This window comes from Astatotilapia calliptera, chromosome 3 (genome assembly GCF_964374335.1).
Source record: "Astatotilapia calliptera chromosome 3, fAstCal68.1, whole genome shotgun sequence".
NCBI lineage: Eukaryota > Metazoa > Chordata > Actinopteri > Cichliformes > Cichlidae > Astatotilapia > Astatotilapia calliptera.
Window position 1 is genome coordinate 36,355,306 of NC_137424.1, and position 14,620 is coordinate 36,369,925.

Consider the following 14,620-nt stretch of genomic DNA (forward strand, 5'->3'; position numbering starts at 1 on the left):
GTTTGGTTTTTCCCTCTAAAAGTAGTTCATTTGCACAGCTGTCCGGGGAACACAAATTGTATTATGCTCACTTCCTGTGGCAGGACATCTGTTGCTTTCAGCTGGCACGCCTTCTGAGTGTGCTGAAATGCTCTTTATGCACCCAGATGACATTATCATAACTAAGATGAGTACTGCATTTTGTCTTATGTCGCATCCTTTCCATTCATAGGGCAGGTGGTTAGAAAAGGGGTTACTAATTATACCTGTTTCCCCCACAGCAGCTAAACTACGGTATTTGTTTAATCTTGTCAAAGAAGTGAAGCATCTGCTCAATCAGTCTTTATTCCAAATAAATGGAAGCTATGGGCTTTGATGTGTCACTGAAAAAGGCTTTATTTCCGCGCGTTCCTTTGTCTCGACACTGTCTTCAGTGAGCTCACTGAGACAATTTGCGGTCATAAAACCACTGCTTTCATTGATATAATCACATTATTGCTCATACTGACACTGCTTATAGCGCTTTAAAATTGCCTGCAATTGTAAGGAATGCAACTGTGGTTTCTCTGTCATTCCTCAGGTACTGTTATCGTCATGTGGGCATGTGCACTGTGTCCGTTACGTCTGTAAACAGGAAACAGCCTTTCACATCACAAAGTGAAACTGCTGAGCATGTTTTCCCATACCTGTGTCACTACAGCTACAGACCTTCAACCTTTTAGTGAATCACAACTATTCAGAGAACAATTCAAGACATTAATGCAAGATATCTCGCAGATTCCAGTCACGTGACTCTTGCTGGTAGATTTAAGCTAAAGATAAGATCTTAAATATGTAAACAGACCGCCAGAACAGGTCAGCTTTCACATAATACATGTACGCACAATAAAGTCATTCACAGTGATAATGCCATTATTATTGTTGGGTTCTTCATAAGTTCTTCTCCAGCCCCATGAAGCAATTGCAGGGCCTTACAGCTCGCTGGTTCTGTATAAACCTTCCTTACCTGCAATGAGTTGGGATTCGGCAGGATAGAATACCGATTTAAATACCACTGAATTAACATAACCTTATTTTGTCCCTGTCTTCACATCATAAAGGCGAGTGAGAAATTATACTCCTGAGACAATTCACCAGCTGTTTTTGTTAAACTACAAAAAAATTCATAGGCAATACTTCAAATCCAAAATAAATCTGGATTCTTGACTCCAGTTCTTGAAAGCAAAAGCATGTTCATAATTCACATAGTAACGCACATTTTTTCCAGCTACTCTTATTTAGACTGGCCAGATCGGGATTTTGAGATGATTTTTGCATATTCCCGTCCAGATTGGTACAGAGTTCGACTCTGCTTCAAATCACTGAAGTCCACGTGGAACAAGCCAAAACGAACGCTGAATCCATCGGCCCATTCAAAGTTATCCATCAGAGACCATGCAAAATATCCACGGACGTTGATCCCATCTTCTTGTATAGCTATACAAGGACAGAAGAAAGGAGTTACATAGAGCCATCTAATTAAACCATGACTAGTATCATGATATGTGACAAAAGGATCATTCTAAAGTACTAGCAAAAACCTGTTTACTAGGTCCACTCATTTATATCTTCATTATAAAAAGTAGATAGAGCAAAAACTGCTGTTCATAAACATCAAACAGATGGATAATAAAGACGCGTGTATTTATCTTTCTCTTTGCAAACGACATATTCATTGCATAAAAGTAATCAGTTGGCGTCGCTGTCGCTGAACACTTACTCACAGATCTGAATCACAACACATTCCCGTGACCCCAAAGTGTTAATGCGCTAAAAATTGATTAGCAGAAGCAACGTATGCGTAAGATACACACAGACGTATGTGTAACGCTTGTATCTATAGTGTCGCTGTCAAAGGCATCTGAAATGAAATGGTAATGAAACAAGTATTAACTTTACCGCACTGGGTACCCCTCTTTGAAAGTGAGGTAAATAAAAACCTTTTGATACAACACAAACAGTCTTTGGAAACCAAATTTATGATAAATGATAGCAAGAAGATTAAAGGTACATCAAACCAATTAAATGTTTTTTGTTTTAAACAAGACTAAATTTGTCAATTTGGAGAAGCTGCAGAATTAAAATGATATTTTAACCATTATTTTCCCGATTCGCATGCTTTTAATTTTTTAAATACGCAGGATTTATGCAGTCCCGATTTACTAGCCATTACCTTTTGCCACTTCTGAGATGGTGTCCTTGTAATACATACAGCGCTGGGCATCCTCGATCTGCAGTGGCCCCACCTGAGAGAAACCATTCTCTGTAATGTAGATCGCCGGGTTGTTAAAAGTGTCCTGCAAAGTCATAGGGCAAATATTATTGTCAAACAAGGCATCACAGCCTGTCAGACATTCCAGGGGGAGACAGATTGGTCTACAGTGTGCCGTTCAGCTGCGTTTCAACGGTGCCAGGCTCAGACTAATGGCGTGTGACAAGTCACAACAGCAGGAAATTGCTCGTTTGCAAACACTTTTCAGCAAAGTAACTGTTTCATTCAATGTGACAGCACTAATGAAGCATCAGTGTGTTTCTGGAGGTGTCGAAAAGAGATTGCTGCATGCAAAATCAATAGTGAGACACTAAACAAATGCCAGTGTTCTCCTCGTACGGTTGAAGGTGATCTATCTTGTTGCTGGTCAATTCATTTTGAGCACCGACTTTACTTTTCCGCAAGGTGAATCCAAACTGCAATGAAAAGATTTGGTCGGCCCTTGGTTTGGGTTATTTTTAGTGTAATATATTAGCGTAAAATTGTGCATTTTTACATTTTTGGACTCTACTGCAGTAGCTGTGCATGGCTCACAGTTTAAAATAATCCTTATTTATGTTATGCTGGGACTGGTGAATTATCTTAGTCAATCATTTATCTGAAACAAGCGCTTTATACTCCCTCCCCCCACTTTTTAAGGAAACTTTCTTCTGATTGGCTGCCCCACACAGACTGTAACCAAAAGAAAAAAAAAAGATTTTTAGGAAAAAGTTTTACCTTAATGTACTTTAGGAGTTTCCTCAAGCCATCTGGCACTACAGCCAGCCAGGACAGTCCACTGATGGGCCAGGATGAATCCAAAACTTCCTCTGTATCTTGGTCTCCCTTTATACACAACATCTTTTCACAACCTCCTCCTGGTTTGACTTTGCGAGACGTGTAGTAGTTCAACGCAAAGAAGTCGGCAGTTCCCAGAATGGCAGATTCATCCTTGGAGAAACTGGGGAGCCTTGAGGCTGCATTGTATCCTAGCTTCCTACTTTGAGCGTCTATAGCAGATCTCATTATTTCTGGATAATCACCGGTAACAAACACGGGCCAGGCGAACCATCCCAGTTTAAATGCAAGGTCACGTTCAGTAGCAGCAATGTCCTTGGGGCAACCTTGGTTTAATGGCTCACACCAGTCGCTGTTGAGGGCAATAGACACGGCACCTTTCTGCTCTGACCTGTAGCGAGAATTGTAGCTGTGCCAGGCCATGGCGTGGGCCCGCAGCATGTTGTGTCCTACCAGGTAGGCAGCAGTGCCTTTCTCTTTTAACCCTGGGGCATGGATGCCGTCTTCGTGTCCCAGTTTGGCGCACACTTGTGGCTCATTGATAGTGATCCAAAGTTTGACACGGTCCCCAAATGTTTGGAAACAAAACTGAGCGTAATTGTCAAAGAGACTGGCTATACCAGGTGATTTCCAGCCTCCCTGGTCTTGCAGAGCTTGAGGCAGGTCAAAGTGGTAAAGGGTAACCATCGGTGAGACATTTGAGGTTAGCAAATCATCAATCACTTTGTTGTAGTATTGCACACCTGTTGAACAGAGAGTGCCATAAATGGGTAATGAGATACAATTGCCTAAAGCCATCAAATAGGCCTGGATCTAATTCCAGCATGTGTGTTTCAGGTCTATGAAAATACCTTTCTGATTGACATGTTGCGTGGTCCCATCAGGCAGGAGGCGGGCCCAGGAGAAAGACAGGCGATAGTGCGTCAGCCCAAGCTGCTGGATACACTCCAGGTCTTTCTCCCACAGCTCATAGCTGTTGCAGGCCACGTCTCCATTCTGGTCCCCAAACACTCTGCCTTTCTCATGACAAAATGTGTCCCAGATACTCGGTCCCTTGCCATCCGATTGCCAGCCACCTGAACGACCGCGTAAAGGTTGTTCAGAAAAACAGGTAAAGTGTTGACATATAGAAATATCACTCTGTGAATTTATTGTGACAGCATCTAAGACGTCATCTACTCTAGCGGTTATTTACATTCATCTAATTACATAAGTGTGTTAAAGACTGTATTAGTCTGCCAATATTTTTTTATGTGTACCAAATGAGTGACAAATGTAAGGAACAACTCAAAAAAATGTGGGGAGAAATACAAGTAAATGTCGGAAACAGTGTTCAGAAGAACACATTCAACTTAGTTTTATTTATATACCACCAAATCACAACAACAGTCGCGTGTAGCTGCTTTATATCGTAAGGTAAAGGTCCTACAATACTAAAAAGAAATGTCCAAGAATCAGACAACCCCCTATGAGCAAGTACATGGTGACAGTAGGAAGGAAAAACTGCCTTTTAACAGGAAGAAACCTCTGACAGAACCAGGCTCAGGGATGCGCAGCTATCTGCTGCAACCGGTCAGGGGTTAGGAGAAGGAAACAGGCGGCAGGGTTTTTTGTTGCATTCGAGTTTTGAAAACCAGAAAAGGAGCCATTCTTCCTCGGGTGACTGACAATAGCATTATGGGATATGATCAGACTGTGTCACAGAAAACAAAAAGTAATATGGTGGTGAGAGATGAGCCAGCTTTAACCATATTCTTCAGTCCACATGGGCATGAAAGCGTCATGGGGGGTTGTTGGCTTCCATGATGACAGTGCATAGATGCATGGGCCATACAGGTCACCGAATGGTTTGGTGAATAAGAAAATCATATGAATCACAGACTTAAGGCCCGTTTAGTCACCAGATCTCCATTAGACCAAATGCCCTGTTACACTAATGTCAAAACAACAAATGAGGAAATGATGAATACATTTTCATTTATCTGTATCTCCATCAATATATTCAGTGCAATGGCTACTATTTCTTTACACATGCTTAAGTTTCACCAAACACTCATTTAAAGCATGTTACAGAGTCAATAGCGCCAATATTTACCAAGTAAAGTATTCACGGTAAAGCGAATTACATTAGAGGTTCTCGGAGTGTAAAAACCCCCTCTCTCTCCCGCTCCATAACAGTTATCACTGCTCCATTCAAAAACTTGTTTACATACCTTCTATTTGATACGCAGACGTCGCCGCTCCCCATGCAAAGTCACGTGGGAACATGTTTTGTGCATTAGGACGCTGAAACAAAGGTGTTCCTATATCTTAGCGCGTTATGCTTTTATCTCTCTTACATTTAATACACAAAGCGATTTGTCTCCCTACAAAGCGGACGTTTTTTTGTTTTGTTTTGTTTTTGTTTCATGTGGCATCGCAGCCATTAACGTCCACAGACCAGGAACTACTGCGAGATGTGACGTTTCGTAAGTCACGTACAGAAGATTTCATCCAGTACGGGAAACTCCGAGGATAATTATCTCGCTGGATTTTGCTTTTTTCGACAATGCCACTACTGTAATACTAGCTTAATTCTGTTATTAAATAATAATAAATCAAAAACACATTAGTTCACGGGATTCGGTCTTTTCATGTTCAAAATTTAGGGCAGGAATGTGGGGTTAAGAAATGAGGAAATGAAATCCGAGGTGCACCTGAAAGCACCGCAAGAATGAGTCGAGGGTTGCGATAAAATCAAAGGCTGTTGCCAGCTTGGTAAATTAGTAAAAGTCTATTTTGCAGTCAAGCAGAGCAACTAAGTGAGTTTCTGCTGTGAGTTTATGGTATTAACTTTTTTTTTTTAAATTATAAAACAAATAACATAAATTCAAATTGTAAAGACCCAAATATTACGATGCTATTAACAATTTGGACAGAAGTATTTCTCTAGATAGTATAAGAAATGCAAAAATGAACTATAGTTATAACACATATGGTATGATACTTCCGTATCATATACAGTCTATCGTTAAGCCTCGCACGGGTTCTAATAATGCTGTAGTCTAGTTTTCTATATGATGAAGTGAATCATTTGATCTCATCAAAATGAACACAATGGACTGCGACAAGAGGGCAAACAAATACTATCAGATTATCAAGAGTATTACATTCTCAACTCGGTGGAGTGGAAAGATTCAAACGTCTGTATCAGGGCAAAAACAAATCCTTATCATGGCTTTCATGTGAACTGCAAACTAGACCAAACGACCAGAGGTGAAAGTACAGATCCTGTATTACGATAAAATTAGCAAGAAAAACATAAACACTCACTTTTTTTAGTCCTGCAACAGCAGTATTTTTTTATGTCCACCATATTTTTTATCGCATTTTTATATCGCAGGTTTATATTTTAAATGCTATATTACTTATGTTGATAGTTTTACATGTAACTGTGCACTGTTTGGTGATGTGCAACAGGTACATATCCAGAAAAGACACTTTTAACAGTTCCTTTGCGTTCAACCAATGAACCTCGTAGACGCAATCATCCCCCAAACTCAAAGGAAGTCATCTCCTGGTGCTTTTATTATGAAATGCGGACCGGATGTGGTTTGGAATCTGCTCGGCCTTGACCGCCCCTGACTTTAGTGGCTCCCGGGGCAGGACCATGGGACTAGTAGGACTTCTCAATGGAAATAAGGCTAGTTTTAAATCTTTTCTAAAGACACCGGTTAACAAAACGGACACGCCGACTACTCTGGATACGTTATTATACAGTTTTTAGTGTATTTTTCCCACATTGGTAGCACAGTTTGAGCTAAAACTGTTGTTGTTTTTGCGCTCTGTTTTTTTTCCCTCAAAGTAATTTCCTGTTCATGACCGGGGGCGAGAGTTTGCACGCTTGTTTCTCGTCCCGTACGTGTTTCGAAGTAATGGGAAATTTAAAGTGAGCGTTAAAAAAGCCCGACCGCGTTTCCTGAAGTTGGGAGCGGATAACCTGGGATGACTGCAGCCGCCTCCTTTGGATAAGACAACACACTGACTTGGACCCACGCTATGGGCAACAAAGGGAACCTCTCAACAACTGGGCTAGTTATTTAGCTACCAGGGAGGATACTCGGCATTTGAAATGTGGTAGATTTGCAGAGCTGGGAGGAAATGGAAGCCGATGCCAACATGGAAAGGGAATTCTAAATGAGTCGTTTTCCAAACAAAGAAGGACACCTCCGTCGGACTGAACACCGCCGAGCAAAGGGAAAGCCTTGCGAGAAATGGAGGAGGAAGGCTCGCTTGAGCCAAACAACATACTTGCAAAGGTCTCATTCTTCTTTGCCCGGTTCTAGCAACATCTACCCGCCCGCCTGTTCTGTTATCAAAACATTGTTTCCTTCGCCGGTGCTGCAGTGCTTTTCTGGCCGCGTGTGAATTAAAAATGAGGGTGGATCGTTTGCAGTTGTTTGGGATTTTGCTGCTGCTGAGCGGCTGCTGTGGCTCAGCGGCATCATCCGCGTGCAAATCGTTTGATGAAAACTCGAAAAGCGGTGGGAAAATCGTGCCGTCCTACAAGAAAGTGGTCTGCAGCAACATGGAGCTCCATCAGGTGTTGCCCCCGGACTCTCTCTCTTTCCCGAACAGAACAGTGACACTGTGAGTACACGCATACAGATGCATGCTGTGAAAACACATCCCATCAGTCACTAGATTCACTTTATTCTCAGTAAGGACTGTTTCTTTCCTGAAAGTTAATGTTACTGGAACTGTTTGCGACGTCTTAATAACCATCTTATCCCCCTTATTCATACTGCACAAACATGGAAAGATAAATATATCTTGATAAGCCGACCACAAACTATCATTTCACAGCTATATACTGTAAATAGCAGTGTAAATACTAACCTTGTGTAACAGTAACCCCTTCCTGTTATGCAGTGATTTATGCAGAGGCTGCTAAATTGCACACATGCCATTATAAATGTAAGAGCTCATAGGTTATGGATGTGATTCTTTTTCCACCTGGTTTTACTCTGGCATGGTTAGATCCTGACAGCACACCTGGCTAACACTAGCCAGATGCCTTTTTTTTCTTCAAGAATTACACTTTTAAAGTTTAGTTTTAGGTTGTTGGTATGTAGCCACTACAGTAATATGGCCTTACATCAGAAGCAGGCTTTGAGGCTGTGCAACCACTGCCTCTCCATCAGTGTCATTGATTAAAGTTGCTGGTCTTTGTGTGGCAGTCTGCAGGGATGAAACGCACACCGAGACACAAGCTGCTGATTGATTGAGGCCTTTGTGTTGTGTCAAGTCAGAGCAGATTTAACCAATTGACACTCTGGTTTTGGTCCATCACTGAGCATTTGACAGGGAAAAATAAATAAAAAGGAATTTGAATAATCTTGACAGTAAGTCGAAGCTGCGTGCACCCCAGAGCTCTTGTACTTTGTGGTGGTGGTGTGCAATGGAGGAAATATGAGAATACCAGGGCAGGGTGCAGGAGTGGAAAGCAAATAATGGACTCCCAGGAGGGAAAGAAAGGCAGAGGATTAGCTGGTAATAAAGAGTTGTAAGACAATTGCAGTGCATGTTTTTAAGAGCTTTACTATAAGCCACTTGTTAGATTTGAGGCACTTTCCAAAGGCGCACATTTTTAAAAAATGTTAGTTTGTATTTCAAAACAGGACTCGACTGCATTTGCAGATATTTGAAACTTTCTTGTGTCATATGAGACTTGAAAATCAGCCCATGCGCATAGTTTCTGCAAGGATGTTGTTAAGTTTGGAGTTTGGGTTTATGTCCAGAGTAATTTTATCAAGTAACTGGAGCCCAAAAAACATCCAAATTAGGCCTGTATAGTCTATCCTGGGTGGAGCTCCACACCTGGCAGTCATTCAACCAAGTGTTATTACCAAAAGCACTGATCCAAAAACACAGACTGTACGCTTGTCCTTATGATTAAATGTCCCATTAAACGAAGCATTCATATTGTGCGTCAGTTGTTTTCTTTACTGTACGGCATCAAGAAGCCACGAGGAGTCCAAATTTACTCCAGCACATGCCTGCTGTGATGTTATTGGTGGGTAGAATCAAACCGCATATTCAAGCTTCTCGCTAACACAGGAATAGATCATATGGGTGAGTTTACTGTGTGCGAATTATTACTGTTAGGGCAGATTTACCATTACCTGCACAGACTATGGGATGTCTCATTGCAGTTTAGCTTAAAGGATGGTGAGCAGAATGGACAAGTAGACAAGATCCGTCGTAAACTGGAATAAAACACTTGTATGGCTCTTGAATAAAAAAGAAAAAGATAAATTCCACTGCTTTTATTTTTATTTTCAGGAAGGATTTATGGAATTAGTGCTAGGTATGGTGTGCTCTGAAGTAATGTAGTGGGCCCTCCCTTCTGTTTGCTTTGTCTTTATGTCTACAGTGAGCTTGTAGTCTCTCATCACGCTCTGACAGTGATGGATCGGAGGTTGAGCCTGGTTGCTCATGATTTAGCGCTGAGCTCCAAAGAACAAGAGCAGTGTAATTTGAGAGCTCGACCAAAAACAGCCATGAACGCGAAAGATTTTATTCAGTCGCCCACGTTTGTTTTTCTGGGAAGCAGTTGTCGTTTATTGTTGGAAAACAGTAGAACTACCCTGTACTTGTGGAACTGTCTTCATAGCTCCCTGCAGACATGAGTGGCAGTGAAATGACAGTCTATGCTGACTGCAAAGTTTTTTGGGTGGCAATTTATAACCTGTAAAATCAGCGACCCCTCTCGGGAGACGCAGCTGGCCTCGCAGGAGTCCCAGCTGGTGTGAGAACCCTTTCCCAGTCTTGAAAATGATCATCCCCCGTTTCTCCTTGTTAAGCCAAAGCTAATCCCAACATTTTCAGCTGCTCTTACTTTGTCTGTTCATGCAGCGATAATACTGGGAATAATGTCCGGAAATTCACAGATGAGATTCCTCGAGGTGTGCGAAGCTAATAGATCTGTATCTAAATGGCCCTTTAGCAGGCTTTCCTGCCAAATCTCTCGCTTTGGATTAATTTTTTTGGAATATTAAAAATTTCATCATTTTCAGTGCCCCTCTGAGGTTAATACACAGTAATATCCTTCACCTACTCTGGCCCTTTGGGCGTCAGTTACGGTATATTGTCAAGGAAGTGATTGATGGCATGGTGTCTTTCTTGTCGGAAACAGCACGTTAAGCTAGATATGATTAGAAACCCATCTGTCATACTAATTCCACCCCTTTATACTTCTGATTTACCTCTTTGGGAGGTCTTCTAACAAATAAAAAATGTAATCCAAGCTTTTCACGTGAGAAAAAAGAAAGAAAGCTTTGACCTGTAAGCACATTTCTTTTGGAAGTTTGTCAAAAACTCTTTAGACTTTGAACTCGCTGAACTACAGTGATAATTGGCTTGACTTCATTCCAGAAAAGTTACCATGCGTAAGAGTAGAACAACCAGAAGTCTAACTTTAATCGTCGCTGTTTACACATGAGCAGTTGTACAGCTAAATTAGCTATCGTCTTACCCTACTTGAATGCTTGGTGTTATTGGCCTCGTCCTCAAACTGAGTTTGTGTAGTTACCCGGTTTAGTCCTGCTCTCAATGCCTCTCGGCAGAGAAAAAAAAAAGAGTAATACATTCCTCACATTTGTGCTCTCCCAGTGATACCACATGCCTAAGTAATCCGAGAGGAAATGACACAAATGTGTTTACAGCTGGCCTGTCCTCCCGTGTCAGTGTGGGCCCTCGGCTAATATACGAGTGGTTGAATTTAACTTTTATTTTAAGGGTTGTCTGAGTAGTATGCATGGGTGTGAGCATTTATTTCTGTGTACCTGTATAAGTTTCAGCCTCTGCATCCACACAGACAGGAAGAAACTAGACGTGAAGTATTCACCAAGCTCATATTTCTTTACAATCCTTGTTTAGTGCATATATATATTTTAAAAAAGGATCCATTCACAGGAGCACCTGGATCAGACTGTAAAAATGCGTGCACCTGGTTTTGGCCGCTGCAGAGCAGCGCGGGATTAATGTCTGGAGAAAAGCAGGGATTTCCTCCCTCATGGCAGAAAAAAATCACTCTGATTTGATGACACATTTGAGTGCAATAAACTGTCTTGTTTCGCAGTAGTGCAGACCTGGATGCTGTAGGCTCATCTGGTGATTTCATTTCCTTTAAGTCGAGCTCCGTGGAGTTGTTTCCCCTTTGGATTTTAGATCTTTAAACTTTTTTCAGCGTGATTGTAAATTCTGGTCCAAAGCGCAATCTCTGTGCTTACGTCAGTCGTCTCATCAATTTTTCCATGTCATGCTGAGAGATTTTAAAGTGCTTGTGCGAGGAGAGTGCAGGTGCTTGCTGTCATGCATGTCCTAAGAGGGTTTGTTTTTGGTGCTTTCCGAGCAAACCGTTGGTCTCAAGGAATGCTCCTGTTTTGTTTTTTTTAAATAGTAGTTCTGAAGTGTTTGCAGAAGAGGGTAAAATCCCAAAGGCGAGGCATTCACTGACAGCTGCGCAGAAAGTCAGTCTGCAGGCTTTCATTTCGCAGACCAGTTGAGCTTTGACTTTGTCAGGTTGCCTCAAGTATCGCTTAATCCCAGACAAGCAATTCAGTTCGGTGTGTAAACACGAGCTACGTGCTGTGCGGTGCCTACACGTCTGTGTTCATTTTCCTGCTCGCCCCCCCTTTTTTTTTTCCTTTACCCCGGTGTTTGAACGGCGGATCATTTTTCCATTCAGCTGCAGAGCTATAAGGTGAATACCGCACTCTAATGGTTTGTCCTGTTGAAAGCTGAAAGAAGATATTTTAATACCAATGACTTACAAGGATGAATTTGTAAAAAGAGGGTGTATGACATGTGCCTTTTTGAGCTTGCCAGTTCGGATGAATCACTGCACCTTTATGTTTTCTACATTTTTCTTTTTTTCACTCTTTTGTCGTCCATTTTTCTCACACAATATTCCTGAAAAAAGTCTTCATACTTTGATTTTTTTTTTGTAGAATAATAAAGAGCTGAAAATCTTTACATTGGCACATGAGAGCACCTCAGCCACTGGACCAGGTCCTTTCCCCACCTGAACTCAGACCTACTTTTCCATGCACTATATTCAGAGGAAGTCACTCTAGAAGGGTTTTTATGAACCCATCTGCAGCCTGAATCTTATTTGAAAACCTGCTGAAGGGTTACAGATCTCCACGCTGTGAAGTTCTTTGTCCAAAAGCCTCTTGAGCATAAAGAACCTGTAGGGAGAACTCCAGGGCTTTGTCCTTGAAACACTACGTGGCTGCTTGCACACTTAGCAGTGGCTGGCCATTTTGTGTGTTTCACTCCCTCGCTGCACAATGTAAAAATTGCCTTTCACTAGTGTAGTTTTTACTCACATAGAGAATGAGATTTAATCTAGACAAGTGCATTTTATACTACTTGTGACTAAGAGTGGAAATTCTGTTTTTAGAGAAGGTTTTTCCATAAATGTCATTGAGATTTATACCATCTGTATCAGTAGACAGGATGTGAGATTTCGTAGACTCCCCTAGCAGCTTGTTCCTGGCTTGAGCTCAAGCAGGTCTTATCTATGCATCAAGATAAGCAAGACTCCCTCATGTGTTGTTAGAAGCACAGACTGAAGAAATTCCACAGACTGGTCCTTTGTCTGGCGACCTCAGGCTGATTTCATGAGACAGACAGCAGGGAAGCAGACGATCTAACTACACATGTCCTGAGGCCAGTGAAGACACTAGTATTTAAATGGCCGTGATCTCTATGGAGACTCGAGGCTTTGCTCTATACATATTATTTACCTAGTCTGCAGTGGTAAGGCTTTCACATGAATGCAAGAGTGCAGAGAGGACTTTGCAGCCCAAGCGGTTTCTAATGTGGCGAGGTCACACTCCTGTCATGAGGAAGAGGGTGGGACAAAGCTAGCAAAAGAGCCAAAGAAGGGAGGAATGAAGAGAGGCCAAGAAAAGTGTGCATGGCTCTCAGGAGAACTCTCTTTTATAGGTTTATTTGGATGACTTGAGACTTACAGGGCTTTAAATGTGCAGTTTTGTAGCCAAACCTAATTCTTGATGCTTTACATAACCTCTGATGATGTCGGTGATGGTGAAGGTTTTCTTTTGCCTGCACTGAAGTTGTTTTCACACATGGACTTGGGGACAGTATTGGGTTTCAGGTTTGGGCATTGTTTGAGTAGCCATGCACACACAATTGCATGTTTACCCTTTAAATTTATTTATTTATCACGTATTTAGAATTTCATGCCTAAAATCCTACTTTTCTCAAATGCCCAACTCAGGTTTAGGTTTTACCCCCAACCCTTTTGTCAAGATTCTCATCAGGGAATTCTCCATCCACCCATTTCCTTCCATTTATCCAGTTCAGGGTCACTGGTGGGCTGGAGCCTATCCCAGCCCTGGACAGGTTGCCAATTTGTCATAGGGCTAACACAGAAAGACAAACAACCATTCTTTCAGCCAATGTAGATTAGCCAATTACCTAACCTATGCATATCTTTGGACTTTGGAAGGAAGCTGGAGTACAGTGAAAGATATGTATGTGCATTACATGCAGACTCCCCAAAGAAAGGGCAGCCGACTGGTAGATTTGAAGCCAGGACCTTCTTGCTGTTAGTGAATACCAATGGGAGACTTTAAATATAGTGTTTTTTCAAAGGCTTTTCTACAAACCTGAAAAGCTCTAACTAAAAGCATCGCTGATCCACCCTAGCGACTGGTTGAGGTTGAGGTGGGTTAGTGTATACTTGGAAGGTTATGACTTTGATTTTTGCATTGCAGATTTGTTTGTTTATTGCTCCAAGTTTTGAATGAATCTTCAACTTCAGCTCTTTTCAGTTTTATTATTATTCCTTTAAAAAAATGTATTAAAGGAATAAAATCTTGCGTATGCTCTTTTTGTAGTGTGACGATCCAGCCAACATGAGAAATGCTACAAAGAAGTAGCCAAACATAATAAATTCCCCCAGCCTTGCATTTATTGGAGTGCTAGTGTACTGAAAGGTGTTTTTGTCCATCCCCTGTATTCTGCTGATTAAGCCCCACATTGCTAAAGCTGGATTTCATCCATTTGGTATTCCATGCATTTCACGTATGAATTAGACTTTTGTGACGAGAGACCCAACATCTGCGGCTGTATCATCGGACCATGTGCACACAGGCAGTGAACAGAGTTTGCAGTCTTGTACATCATCGAGTCTTAACATTTGCCATTTCAGCGTTCAGAAGCCTGGAAAACAGGAACTCTTTATGTGCGTACTTTCTCTGAACGGCAGGGAGCCAAACAGCAAATCTCCAGAGAGTCTCCTCTGTCCAACCCTGTAATAAAACGGCCCCTCAACGCCCCGTAATGACTCCAATTTGGCCCCGGGTTGTGGGTGCCACTAAGCATGTATGTCACCCACCATTTCCCCTCCATGCTAACCACACGTCCTTGCTCCCGCACTCTTTGGGAGTACTTTTAAAGAAGGACCATAACTGGGAGGGACACACGGGAGCAGAAAGCGGGCAATTAGCTTGGAGCTTTCCTTGCTGTGGGTTAGCT

General features: G+C 41.9%; 2 protein-coding genes across 2 annotated transcripts in view; one reads left to right on the plus strand and one right to left on the minus strand.

Annotated features, from left to right (window-relative positions):
• Positions 1-355: 355 nt before the first annotated feature.
• Positions 356-5,481, minus strand: gba3 (glucosidase, beta, acid 3). Its single transcript, XM_026161846.2, has 5 exons — positions 5,281-5,481; positions 3,919-4,143; positions 3,008-3,810; positions 2,192-2,315; positions 356-1,455 (listed from the first exon to the last, which is right to left on the minus strand). The coding sequence occupies exons 1-5, from the start codon at positions 5,333-5,335 to the stop codon at positions 1,253-1,255; spliced, it is 1,410 nt and encodes a 469-aa protein (XP_026017631.1). The 5' UTR covers positions 5,336-5,481; the 3' UTR covers positions 356-1,252.
• A 1,201-nt stretch (positions 5,482-6,682) lies between these two features.
• adgra3 (adhesion G protein-coupled receptor A3) overlaps positions 6,683-14,620 on the plus strand; it is a 28,790-nt gene continuing 20,852 nt past the window's right edge. The window contains exon 1 of the mRNA XM_026161847.2: positions 6,683-7,696. Within this exon, the coding sequence (XP_026017632.2) occupies positions 7,482-7,696 (215 nt within the window). The 5' untranslated portion in view covers positions 6,683-7,481. The remainder of the gene's footprint in view (positions 7,697-14,620) is intronic.

Excerpts from the sequence above, each read along its gene's own strand:
- gba3 (XM_026161846.2), bottom strand. The coding sequence starts at position 5,335 with ATGTTCCCACGTGACTTTGCATGGGGAGCGGCGACGTCTGCGTATCAA. Across the intron at positions 3,811-3,918 it reads GCAACATGTCAATCAGAAAG|GTGTGCAATACTACAACAAA; the intron begins GTATTTTCATAG and ends TCTGTTCAACAG. Across the intron at positions 2,316-3,007 it reads AACTCCTAAAGTACATTAAG|GACACTTTTAACAACCCGGC; the intron begins GTAAAACTTTTT and ends ATGACTTTGCAG.